This window comes from Littorina saxatilis, linkage group LG9, assembly GCF_037325665.1.
Source record: "Littorina saxatilis isolate snail1 linkage group LG9, US_GU_Lsax_2.0, whole genome shotgun sequence".
Taxonomy (NCBI): Eukaryota; Metazoa; Mollusca; class Gastropoda; order Littorinimorpha; family Littorinidae; genus Littorina; species Littorina saxatilis.
This window is the reverse complement of record NC_090253.1, coordinates 36,526,636-36,539,605: the sequence shown is the minus strand read 5'-3', so window position 1 is coordinate 36,539,605 and position 12,970 is coordinate 36,526,636. Positions and strand designations below refer to the sequence as shown.

The window sequence follows — 12,970 nt, the reverse complement described above, 5'->3', positions numbered from 1 at the left end:
GAGATCGTACGCCGAGAGAGTGAGAGGCGAGGCCAGGAAGAAGTGGCTGCAGAACATTATGACAGCCGCAGAGACCAGCGGAGTCAGCCTCGACCCCATCTACAAGACTGTCTTCCAGTCCCTCTATCGGGTAGGATGTTGCTGTGTTTTGTGACACCATCACCACAAAGATAGATACAAGAATCCAAAAAAAAATAGACTGCCAACTTTTCAAAATTGGCCTCATTCGCTTGTGTCTTTCGTGCAAGTGGCTGAACATTTTGTCAAGATAAGTTTTGTCTAATTAGTGTTTGTCTGTGCACTTCAAAGACCGCTGGGTCAATATATCTGTGAACGTAACGTTTTGTTTTGTCAATAATTAAACGTTCCAACAACATACCTTTCTTGTTTTTGATAGATACAAAGATAAGAAGCAGGAAACGGATAAGTCGTGAGGTTTTCTAAAAGTATACCATGATCTGTACTTTTCGTTGTTCGTTTCAACGAAAACAATTATTATTAAAAAAATCTATTCGGACAAAGTAACAGTTCACAAGTTATTTTCATTCATTCAACTGTGAAACTGAGGACAGAGAGTATGAGAAATAAATGAGAGGAGATTTTTTTAGACAAATCTGAAAAAGAGATGAATTATAACTCAGTGGTTTAGTGGAATCCCCCTTTTAAGACCCCCCCCCCCCACACACACACACACAATTTAAGACTCCCTCCATTTTAAGACCCTGTTTTTTTTCAGATATTCTGTTCATAACCTCCTTTTTAAGACCTGAATTTCTCAGATGTTTAGAGGTCTTAAAATGGGAGTTCATCTTTATACTTTCCTGTCATGATTGAAAATCCAGTTGGAAGAAAAAAACCACCATGTTTCACTGATGGAAGTCAGAGTGCCACCAGTTGAGAGTGTATGAAATGATGATGATGATGATGATGATGATGATGATGATGATGATGATGATTGATTGATTGATTGATTGATTGATTGATTGATTGATTGATTGATGATGATGATTGATGATTGATGATGATGATGATGATGATGATATTGGTACAAATGCAGGATGCGGAGGCCCACGGAGGAGAGAAGCGGATCAGCGCCAACATTGCTCTGATGGAGCGTAACGTCAAGGCGCCTCACCGCGGTGACATCTTGCTGCGCTACACTGCATGCACACCAGAGGATGCCGAGTATGTCCTCAACAAGGCTCTCTACAAGGACATGAATGGAATCAGGTTTGTTGGTTTGTTCGCCTGTCTCTCTGTTCGTCTGTCTGTCTCTCTGTCTGTCTGTTTCTCTCTCTGTCTGTCACTATGTCTTTCTGTTAGTCTCTCTATATTCTTTTTATCGTTCTAACTTTCTTATAAAAAAACCCAAAAAAGGTATGTTGTTGGAACGTTTAATTACTGACACAACAAAACGTTACGTTCAAAACTTTCTTATGTAACTCTGAATTTGTTCAACTCTGGTCTGAACAAAACCAGTTTTAATGAAGGTCCTTGCACAAACCGAAATGTTTATTTCCAAGACCCTTTTCGAAATCTGTGTTTTGCACTGCCCAATTCATTCTCTTTCATATTCATCTTTTATTTATGTAGTATTTATTTGGAGGATTGGGGACTACTTTGTGTGTGGTGTGTGTGCAGTTTTGCAGCTGTAGAACAGGGCAAGCCCATCCATGTTCCAAGAGTCAACTCTCATGGAAACATTCACTTTTGGAATACTGATCGCTTTCCTGATGTAAGTGAAGCTCTATTTGTGTTGATGGTGAATCATGCTGTCAAAAAACGCCATATTTGAGGGTAGGCATGGTCACGAACATGTGACGTCATGCCCAAATATTGCTCAGATTCCTGAAAGGCATTTTTGAGCAGAAGAAAGACAGATCTTAAAATACACGTTAATTTCTTACCCAAAAACTGCTGTTTAACATGTGGGGTATACCACTGAAAAAATATCCTTAACTTTTTGGGCTCAGTGTCTATGTGCCATGTGACAGCGCATTTGCCGACTTCACTAGTAATTGTGAAAACAATTTAAAGTTTAATTTTCACTTGGTTTAAACAATGTTTTATTCTTGTTTTACATGTTCATGAGATTTACATTGTCGTAAAGTGAAAACAACAACAACAAGCCTACGACTTGATCAGAATTTTATTGCAGTTCTTACAGGAAGTATATTTTCTGATGTGCTTTTATTTTAGGAGAGAGAGGGCTCTTTCATTGTGGTGCCGCTGAAGGATCGCAAGCGTCGTGTGTTTGGAGTGATGGGTGTGGACACTCTGGCGGATCCACACAGCAAGGCCATCTTCATCACGCATGAGATCCTCTACTTCCAGGTAAGTACCTGCGCTGTTAATGGACGATGTTTTGAAATAACTAGCCTTGGCATTACACTTTCTGAAGCCTGATATTAATTGGGTGAAGCTGACTACTTCCAAAGCTCACGGCATGAAGCTTTGCCACCGTATTTCTTTTTAAAAAAAATTCCTGAAGTCTACTTTGTGCTCGATTAATAAGGGCCTTTAAAATAACAACCACTCGTTGTCTCCCATTACCCAGGGTGTGGCCCAGATGTTCTCCACGGCCTACCACCTGGTGGACATGCGACGCAAGCTGCTGCGCATCACAGAGTCGGCCATCTCGTGGATCAAGCGGCGCTCGCCCCACGTGTCGGAGATCATGGTGTACATGGTGGAGCCGGCCAAGCAGGGACCGGACTTTGTGCTGCGGCGCATGATGACCACCGACAACAAGGGATTCCCCATCCACGCCAAGGACCCCCCCGTCAGGCTGGAGAGGAAGGACAACCTCTTCAGGTGGGGGCAGTGTGCGCCGCTTTCTGTGTTTTCTTGTACAGTGCTGCCACCCAGCCCTCCCTCCTCCTCTGCCCTGTCCCCCCTCTGTTTTTTGTTGTACAGTAGACCTCCTCCCTCTCTCCTCCCTCCCCCCCCCCCTCACCCTCTCCCCCTGCCTGTGTTTTGTTGTACAGTGCCGCCCCCCCCCCTCTCCCTCCTCCTCTGCCCTCTCCCCCCTCTGTTTTTTGTTGTACAGTAGACCTCCTCCCTCTCTCCTCCCTCCCTCCCCCCCCTCACCCTCTCCCCCCTGCCTGTGTTTTGTTGTACAGTGCCGCCCCCCCCCTCCCTCCTCCTCCCATGCCCTCTCCCCCCTCCCTGTTATTTGTTGTACAGTGGACCTCCTGCCCCTACCTGCCCCCTTCTCCCTCCCTTTGATCCAGGGTGTGATTGTATGGGTTTTTTCCAGCAGGATAATTTTGTTGTATTTAGCAAAAGCTATGTTTTAAAACTGACTTATTCATGCAGTAACTGTTGTTGTGAAAACTGTATAAGCAACCAGAGTTTTTGTTGTGATCCTGTTGCTTTATGGATCATGCTGTTAACACTTATTGCTCAGTGAACGGACAAGCCATAACTGACTCTGCGAAGTTTGCACTCTTATCTGTGCAGGATTTTCGCGGCTGCAGATGTTGCTGTTATGGGTAATCTATGTACATTGACAACGTGTTGCTGTTATGGGTAATCTATGTACATTGACAACGTGTTTCTGTTATGGGTAATCTATGTACATTGACAACGTGTTTCTGTTTTGTTTTTGACCACCCCAGGGACTACCTCTTCAAGAGTGTGGACAACTCGGAGACGGTTACAGCCGACGCCTACGGCAACCGTCAGCTGGCATTCCCGCTACGTAACGACGAGGGCAAGGCCATCGCTGTGGTTGACATCAGCACAGGTGCGTTGAAGAAACTGCCGCCTCACGAGAACAAGGAGATCCAACGCATGCTGCGACTCCTGCAGCAGGCACACAAGGAAATCACCCGGGAGTTCGCTGGAGAGGAGAAGCTGCAAGTTCTGGGTGAGTCAATAATTCTTGTGGCAAGATCACAGCTGTATGCTGTTGTGGCTAGCTGTAGATTTCTGCAACGTACGCAGCAAGGTTACAGCTCTGTACGCAGCAAGGTTGCGGTTACCTGTAGATGACAGTAACGTATGTGGCAAGATTACAGCTGTATGTCGCAAGGTAGCTGTAGATTACTGCAACATGCGCAGCAAGGTCACAGCTATATGCTGAAACGTTTTATCTAGCCATAGGTAATGCGTGGTAAGGCCACGCCTGAATGCCGCAACCTACCGTTAGCTGTAGATTGCTGTGACGTGCGTGGTAATGTCACAACTGCACGCAGCAAGGTCACAGCAAGCTGTAGATTACTGCGACAAGTATGGTACAAGATTATTGTGATATGCTCAGTAAGGCCACAGCTGTATGCCACAAGGTCGCGGTTATCTGTCGATTTCTGCACACTTGGATTTTCTCAGATTTTTTGTAGGACTTAAAAGGGGGGGGGGGGGGGGTTCTACTCTACCCTGATTTAACAAAACAACTCTCCACAGATGCTGAGAAGGACGACGATACGCGCATGGAGATCATGTTTGACCGCCTGATGCTGATGGAGCTGAGGGAGAACGTGGCCAAGCTGGACTCCAAGGCCTACGCTGAGCTGAAGGCCTACAACAACCCGCCCGAGATCGTGCTGCACATCCTCAGGGCCACCCTGGCCATCTTCTATCAGGACCAGGCCCGGGAAGGAGAGTTTGACGACTGGAGCAGTGTCAAGACCGTGAGTTCATTGTGCTGACCGTGGGTTTGTGGATGTGATGAACAAAAGTCATTGTTTTCAGTTCCCTGGCCGACCATTTTTTTCCTTTTGACCCTAGAACTTTTGTTGTCGACCCTTACAAAAAAGAATAAATAATGAAAATGACAATACTCGTTTTTGCAGACTTTGCAGGATTTTACAGGAAAGCTTTAACTCTTCTACAACATCCAGGGCCCGTGCACTAAAAAGATTTTAATCAACCAAAAATACCCCCCCACCCCCCTCCAAACAAAAAAAAAAGGTTACTGATCGACCTACTGACCCTCACGTTTTTGGCCTTGTTATTAGAAAGAAACATTTTATATTTTTTTAGGCCTCATTGTCTGATTGTGAATCAGTCGTCCTTTATAACAGTATGTTCTTGTTTGTCTTCTTCATGACTTGTTTCTTATTTTTTTTCTTTCTTTTTATCACTTGTATTCTACTCCTTGTAAAATAAAGTTCAGTTCTGAGTTCAGTTCACTTCTCGTTGTCTTGGTTGTTTTTGCACAAAAGAGGGCATGCACTTGCTGTTGAGTTTTGGACACACTAATTTGATATGTAAATGATTGTTTGCAGTACATCAACAATGATCTGAGTCAGAAGATACAAACCTATGATCCCACTGCCTTGGATGATCTCATCTCCCCCTCCATCATTGAAGATTACTTGAAAGGTGGGACAACTCTCTTGTTTCTGATACTTTTCTTCATGTGGATTCCTTTGGTGTTTGAAAAGCTAATGCCATTTCATGCGTATAGTTGTTTATTCCAAAGACTGATGTGTTTATGTCTTAACTATCAGACAGCAATCAAGTCTGAGCATTTAATGTCATGAGAAATTATGCATGTGTGTTTGTGCATCAAGGGAGACAATTTACCTAACACGGCTCTGAAACTGTCATAAAAAGATATTTCTAAAGGACAGTTGATTGTTTTTCTTTTAACTCATGTTGGTGTCAGAAATAAAACCTCTCTGAAATTTCAAGACATATGAATGATTGCTGAAAACCAGACATGGTTTAAGTTTGTGCATCAGGGGGGATAATCTGTTCCCAGCTTTGAACAATACTGTTGTCTGAGTTTCATGTGTAATATCTCTCTGTCTTTGCACACGCACACACACACACACACACACACACACACACACACACACACACACACACACACACACACACACACACACACACACACACACACACACACACACAATTAATTCATTTTCATAATTGTTAATGGTTGAATCTATTTTGTCTCATGCTACCTGTAACCAGTGATCAAGAGTAAGTTATACACATGGAACGTCATCGGTGTTTATTTAAAAATGCTGGTGTCCACCTAGATTGGTAGTTTGAATCAGGAGTGTTTTCTTCTTTTTGTAGGTGTAGTCAGTAAGTGGGCTTTCAGTTTCTGTCTCCTAGTCTTCATTTTTGTTTGTTTGTTTGCTTAACGCCCAGCCGACCACGAAGGGCCATATCAGGGCGGTCTAGTCTTCATAATTTTATTGGTATTATTACATAACACAACAATAAGCATGAAATTGTATATATGTGTATATTGGTCACCTGACATGATTGGGAAGGAGAGAGATTTCTTTTTTTGTCTATCATATAAATGCATGGTTTTGTAACCAACATTTTCTGCATGCTTTCCCTTTTGTGATGAAACACATTTTTTTTAATATTATTAATTTCAATGCAATTTCTAAAACTTCAACTGACTTTTTCTTGTCAATTGTATTCATCATCAGCCTCATGTTTTGTGATCATACTCCTTAATTGGTACTAGTCGTGATTTGTCATTTTGGACAGGCCGACACACATGCATGCACGCATGCATGCATGCATGCACGCACACATGCACACTCACACTCACAAACACATATACACACACACACACACACACACACACACACACACACACACACACACACACACACACACACACACACACACACACACACACACACACACACACACACACACACACACACACACTTGTTTGCTGGAACACAGCTGCCTCACGCATGCTCCCTCTCAGTGCTTTTTTTCCCCCTCAGTTTGACTACTGTGCCTTTTTTCTGTCTTTTTCTTCTCGTTTATGATAGATCTGCATGTTTTCACGAAACCTATTCTATTGACTCTTGTCTTTCTGATATATATTTAATCCATCATTTGATTGCTGTTGAGTGAAAGTACTACTGTGTCTATGACACTCATTTATTGTCTCACTTTTTAACTTTATATGTACATTTCGACGTCGTGGAATTTTGGCGTAACTCATTTTAAACAGATAGACAGCCTTAAACAGATTATTTTTATTATGAAATAGTTGGGTTTTTTATATTTGTACCTGGCATACATAGAAAGATAAACGAATGTTAAATCATGTATTTTCCATCGTATTTTAGAGAATATTTCTCATGGAGAAGGATTTACTTAGTCTAAAGCACAAAAACATCAAAATCGCCAAGAATCGTTAGTTACGCCTACATTCCAGGATGGCAACGATTTCTTGTGTTCTTTTTTCTCCACCTTGGAAAGGAACAATTTTTGGCAGCAGTGATTTGTGAGCTGTTGATTCAATACTTAGTGAGAAGGCATAAGAACTGGTTTTGTGTAGTTGACTATGTTGGGTAAATGTAGTTTTCTTTTGTTGAGTGAACTTATAAGCTTCTTAGAATATTCTTTATGTTTTGAATGGACGAAGTTTGGTTTGTTGTTAAGAAATATACATGATCATTCACATCATTAGCGATATTTTTCCACTTCAGGTTTGGATTTAGTGGTCAAAGATTTTTTTTCTGCGTGTAGAAAAAGAACTTTAGTACATTTTCCTTCTTCTGTTATTGTAGAACAGATTTTATTTTTCGTGTGCAAGTGTTTTCGGGAATTCTCTTTGTAGGTTTCGTGCCCCTTTCTTTTCTTCTTTTTGTCTTCAGTTTTGCAAACCAAGTTGCTCATTGAAGGCAGCTCGTGAACTTTTTATGTTTGTTTTTAGGTGATAACACTGTGTTCATTAATGTTACTGATTCTAATACAATAGATCAAGTCTTTTTCATGACTTTTGCAACTTTTTAAGGCTTTTCGAGTGTTAGCAACAGAACGATTTTGTGAAGAAAATATGCTTCAAAGTGACTGTTTCCGGTGTTGCCTTGACTTTCACAACTTTTGGCTGCCTAAAAGATGTCATAAATGTTTTCAGTTAGATTTTGAATTGATAAGCTATCAAGGATGTGGAAAATTAACACAATCCTGAACAATTCAGTTTTTTTGTTAGGGCACTGGCCCGGGTGTGACAAACCCAATAAACATGCCAGAACTGGGCCACTGCTGGCTTTTTGCTGGCAAGTTTGGTAAAGCTGGCCATAAAAAAACCAACACTGGGCCAATTATGGTTTGCCAACAAAGGCCCAGTTATGGCTTGCCATCACTGGCCCATCTCTGGCATTCCAGTAATATTGTCGGCCAGTAAAATGCCTTAATTGGCCCACTGTTGGCACGCCATTGGTGGCCCAGTGCTTGTTTGCCAGCATTGGGCCATAGGTGGCGATTTGCTGGCAATTATAGGTGGGTTTTTGCTGGCACGCCAGCAGTGGGCCAATGCTGGATAATTGCTGGCAAGAAGATCTGCGACAGCACAGCGGTATGACTTTCTCACTTGGAGTGACGTAATGTACAAACAAATGTCGAAATATCTTGACGTCACTCGTGATGATGACGCATTGTCAACTAAATCCGGCCCGCGGTGGTTCTGCAGATGTCCGGTTATTTGTTTTGCATTCAACTTCAAGGAATTTCCAAAGCACCTTCTTCGATTTCAGTACGCGTCCGATCTCCTCCGGCTAGAAGCAAGCGTGGTGAGTTTCACAAACAGTTGTGTGAGCAGGTCGTCGCAACGGCGTTAGATCTAGTGTCTTCTTGTTCTTTTCCTCCGTTGTCGGTCTTTTTTTCAACTTTCTTCTGCTGGACGTTTGAGTCAGTTCGCAAAATATAATAGACTTTAAGAAGTCGTCCTCTCTGTAAGAAAGAATCTGCGCGCGCACGCGCGTGTGTGTGTGTGTGTGTGTGTGTGTGCGTGTGTGTGTGTGTGTGTGTGTGCGCCCGCGCGCGCGGTTGTGTGTGTGTGTGTGTGTGTGTGCGCCCGCGCGCGCGGGTGTGTGTGTGTGTGTGTGTGTGTGTGTGTGTGTGTGTGTGTGTGTGTGTGTGTGTGTGTGTGTGCCTTTTTCCTTTCTTTGTGTGATTGAGTTTGTTTTGTCTCTGTCAAAAGAAAAGCACCATAGGCATTACCATAAGCTTACTTGTAACCAAACAAATTGCATCTTGTGAATGTTGACATTGAGTATGTGTCTATTCACTCCAGGACAAAGATTTGTGCAAGTGTCTGACTGCCCAACTGGATAAGATGCAGCTCGCCTGGGTCTCAGTTCCTGAGAGAAATGCAAGAGAGCTGTCCGAGACAACGTAAGCTTCGCAGGTTAGATCAAAATACATATTCCTGTTGACCCCTTACTTCTGCTTGGCATTTTAGTCAGTTCAGAAAATATGATAGATTACAAGAAGTCGTCCTCTCTGTGAGAATGCCTCTGTGTGTGTATGTGTGTGTGTGTGTGTGTGTGTGTGTGCGCGTGTGTGTATGCGCGTGTGTGTGTGTGAGCGCGCGCGCGTGCGTGCGTGCGTGTGCTGTTTGCTTGCATGCCTGCGTGTATGCTTGCGTTTGTTTGGTTGTTTGGTTGTGTGTGTGTGTGTGTGTGTGTGTGTGTGTGTGTGTGTGTGTGTGTGTGTGTGTGTGTGTGTGTGTGTGATATGGAATAATGAATTAAAACCAACAAAACTCGTTTGCTTTCATGTTTCAAGAGGTGAACGGCAGGAGGACTTGAGAGTTTCAATGGCTTACCGTAGGCTACGACGTCAGGACAAAGAAAAGAAGCGTTATCTCAACGTTGCGGATGCGAACAGAGAAATGACAGAATCAAGACAATCCTACGGAGGTTTACTGGGAAGTGAACAAGAAACATTCCTGCCTTTGGTCATCATGTCTCGAGTGTGAAATTTAGAACGCTGTACAAATAAAATAAAACAGTGAGCAACTGAAAACAAAGCGTACGTTTCTGTAATGTTTCGGTAATGAGTCGTTGCTGTTTGGAAGCTTTACATTTGTTTTGTTTTTAATATATATTACTGTATTGTTGTTGTGCCCGCTATAACTGCGTTGATGACGATATTCTGTCAAAACCACTGCCTTTACTTGCCAGATAAGTTACACGACAAATGTGATTAGCATTTCAATTGCATTTTACTGATGAATTTGATAATTACGCATATGCATATTGCTAATGTACAGCTTGACAGCATTGCCCTTTGCTTTATTTGCAATTTGCGCACGTCTTGCCGCCAGCATGGGTTGAAAAGTCCATTGATGTGCTGTGTTTTGTTATTGTTATTACATTCACAGTAAAAAATGACAAAACAAAGCATATTTATAGACTTCTAACAACCATCTATGGGCTAACAAGACTGTGCAGATCGAGTACATGAATAGAGCCGTCATTCTATCCGAATCAGTGGTATTGGTATATTTCCTGCAACTTATTGGCATTTTGCTGGCAATGGTAAAGACAGAAATATGGCATTTTGCCGGGCCACAACTGGCCCGGTAATTTCAGCAGGTAAAGGGCCATTAACGGAAAATATATGGAAAAAAGTTTTTTTTATATGGAACTAAAAACCTGCAAAATGCTGGCAAAATGCTGGCGAAATGCTGGCAAAATGCTGGGTTTTTGATGGCAAGCCATCAATAAGCCATCAAATAAATGATGGGTTTTTGCTGGCAAAATTCTGGCAAAATGATGGCAAGCCATCAAAAAGCCATCAAATAAATGATGGGTTTTTGCTGGCAAAATGATGGCAAAATGATGGCAAAATGATGGCAAGCCATCAAAAAGCCATCAAATAAATGATGGGTTTTTGCTGGAAAATTGCTGGCAAAATGATGGCAAGCCATCAAAAAGCCAGCAAATAAATGATGGGTTTTTGCTGGCAAAGTGCTGGCTTGCCAGTGATGGCCCATCAATTTGCCAATGTGCATACGGGTAATATGCCAGCATTGGGCCATAAGTGGGCCTTTGATGGCAGTAGTTCTGGCAACAGGCATTGCCATCAAAACGCCAGCAATGGCCCACTTCTGGCATGTTTATTGGGAAAGGTGCAGCTGAAAACACATGTTGTGTTTTATCACATCTTTTCTCTGTGTGTGTATACGTGTGTATGTATGCGTGTGTGCATGTGTGTGTAAGTGTATGTATGTATGTATATGTGTGTTTGCGTATGTGTGTTTGCATGCGGACATACGTACGTGTGTGACTGTCGGTCTGACTGTCTGTCAGTCTGTCTGTCTTTCTGTGTGTGTGTGGCATCAAAGCCAGTACAGTTTGCCTGTGATTTCAGTGTTTTTATACACAGTATCCTTGCTGTTACAGATGTGCCGCACGGAGAGGTGGCCAAGCACGGGTCTCTGCCCGCACAACACCTCTACAACTGGGTCTTCGTCTGTCTTTCCCTCATCGAACACACCCGCAAAATGCGTCAAAACAGTGAGGAGGAATCTATGGGCGCTTCGGGCACTGACAATGTTCCCCAAAAGTAAACAATTGTCTCTTGTTTTGAGCAGAGCTGACTGAGCCGTTTTGCATGAAGATTGAGCAGTTTGCATGGCCTGGAATCTTTGTGTTGCATGAAGATTGAGCAGTTTGCATGGCCTGGAATCTTTGTGTTGCATGAAGATTGAGCAGTTTGCATGGCCTGGAATCTTTGTGTTGCATGAAGATTGAGCAGTTTGCATGGCCTGGAATCTTTGTGTTGCATGAAGATTGAGCAGTTTGCATGGCCTGGAATCTTTGTGTTGCATGAAGATTGAGCAGTTTGCATGGCCTGGAATCTTTGTGTTGCATGAAGATTGAGCAGTTTGCATGGCCTGGAATCTTTGTGTTGCATGAAGATTGAGCAGTTTGCATGGCCTGGAATCTTTGTGTTGCATGAAGATTGAGCAGTTTGCATGGCCTGGAATCTTTGTGTTGCATGAAGATTGAGCAGTTTGCATGGCCTGGAATCTTTGTGTTGCATGAAGATTGAGCAGTTTGCATGGCCTGGAATCTTTGTGTTGCATGAAGATTGAGCAGTTTGCATGGCCTGGAATCTTTGTGTTGCATGAAGATTGAGCAGTTTGCATGGCCTGGAATCTTTGTGTTGCATGAAGATTGAGCAGTTTGCATGGCCTGGAATCTTTGTGTTGCATGAAGATTGAGCAGTTTGCATGGCCTGGAATCTTTGTGTTGCATGAAGATTGAGCAGTTTGCATGGCCTGGAATCTTTGTGTTGCATGAAGATTGAGCAGTTTGCATGGCCTGGAATCTTTGTGTTGCATGAAGATTGAGCAGTTTGCATGGCCTGGAATCTTTGTGTTGCATGAAGATTGAGCAGTTTGCATGGCCTGGAATCTTTGTGTTGCTTCTTCAGTCGTCCACACCTTGCATGTGTACAGTTCTGTGTCTTGATTTTTGATCTATTTTATAAATTGTATATATACCTATATATCTATATTGAATTGTTCTTGAAAACGACGTTAAACACCAAATAAAGAAAGAAAGAATATTGAATTGTTCAAGCAATTTGCTTGCACAAAAGCTAATCATTGGCACGTATATTGAGGTTGTATGTATGCGTGTATATGAACAGTTTCCATTTTGATTGAGCGTTCATATGTACAGTGGTACCTGTGGTACCAGGACTAACCTTTTTACTGGACAAATGTGTCCTTACTTTGAAAGTGTGAAGGTGTCCTCTCTTAACAGGTATATTTTGGTAAAAGTAATATAGTGGAACCCTCTTTGTTAAGACCTTTTATTTTAATACCCCTTTTTTCAGGTTTTCTGTTAATTACGTCTGTAATCTTAACCTCCATTTCAAGACTTTTAAGACCTCAGCAGATTTTGTCACTGTAGACAAAGTGACATTTAATCAATCAATCAATCAATATGAGGCTTATATCGCGGGTATTCCGTGGGTACAGTTCTAAGCGCAGGGATTTATTTATTTTTTATTTTTTTATTTTATGCGATTTATTTATGCCGTGTGAGATGGAATTTTTTTTACACAATACATCACGCATTCACATCGGCCAGCAGATCGCAGCCATTTCGGCGCATATCCTACTTTTCACGGCCTATTATTCCAAGTCACACGGGTATTTTGGTGGACATTTTTATCTATGCCTAATACAATTTTGCCAGGAAAGACCCTTTTGTCAATTGTGGGATCTTTA

At 42.3% G+C, this 12,970-nt stretch overlaps 1 protein-coding gene across 3 annotated transcripts in view; it reads left to right on the top strand.

Annotated features, from left to right (window-relative positions):
• LOC138975934 (EF-hand calcium-binding domain-containing protein 5-like) overlaps positions 1-12,970 on the top strand; it is a 42,057-nt gene that overhangs the window by 27,324 nt on the left and 1,763 nt on the right. For all 3 annotated transcript variants that reach the window (XM_070348702.1, XM_070348701.1, XM_070348700.1), the window contains exons 13-21: positions 2-130; positions 1,058-1,230; positions 1,642-1,735; positions 2,200-2,334; positions 2,558-2,814; positions 3,621-3,871; positions 4,408-4,634; positions 5,232-5,328; positions 11,130-11,292. In XM_070348702.1, the coding sequence (XP_070204803.1) occupies positions 2-130; positions 1,058-1,230; positions 1,642-1,735; positions 2,200-2,334; positions 2,558-2,814; positions 3,621-3,871; positions 4,408-4,634; positions 5,232-5,328; positions 11,130-11,292 (1,526 nt within the window). The remainder of the gene's footprint in view (position 1; positions 131-1,057; positions 1,231-1,641; positions 1,736-2,199; positions 2,335-2,557; positions 2,815-3,620; positions 3,872-4,407; positions 4,635-5,231; positions 5,329-11,129; positions 11,293-12,970) is intronic.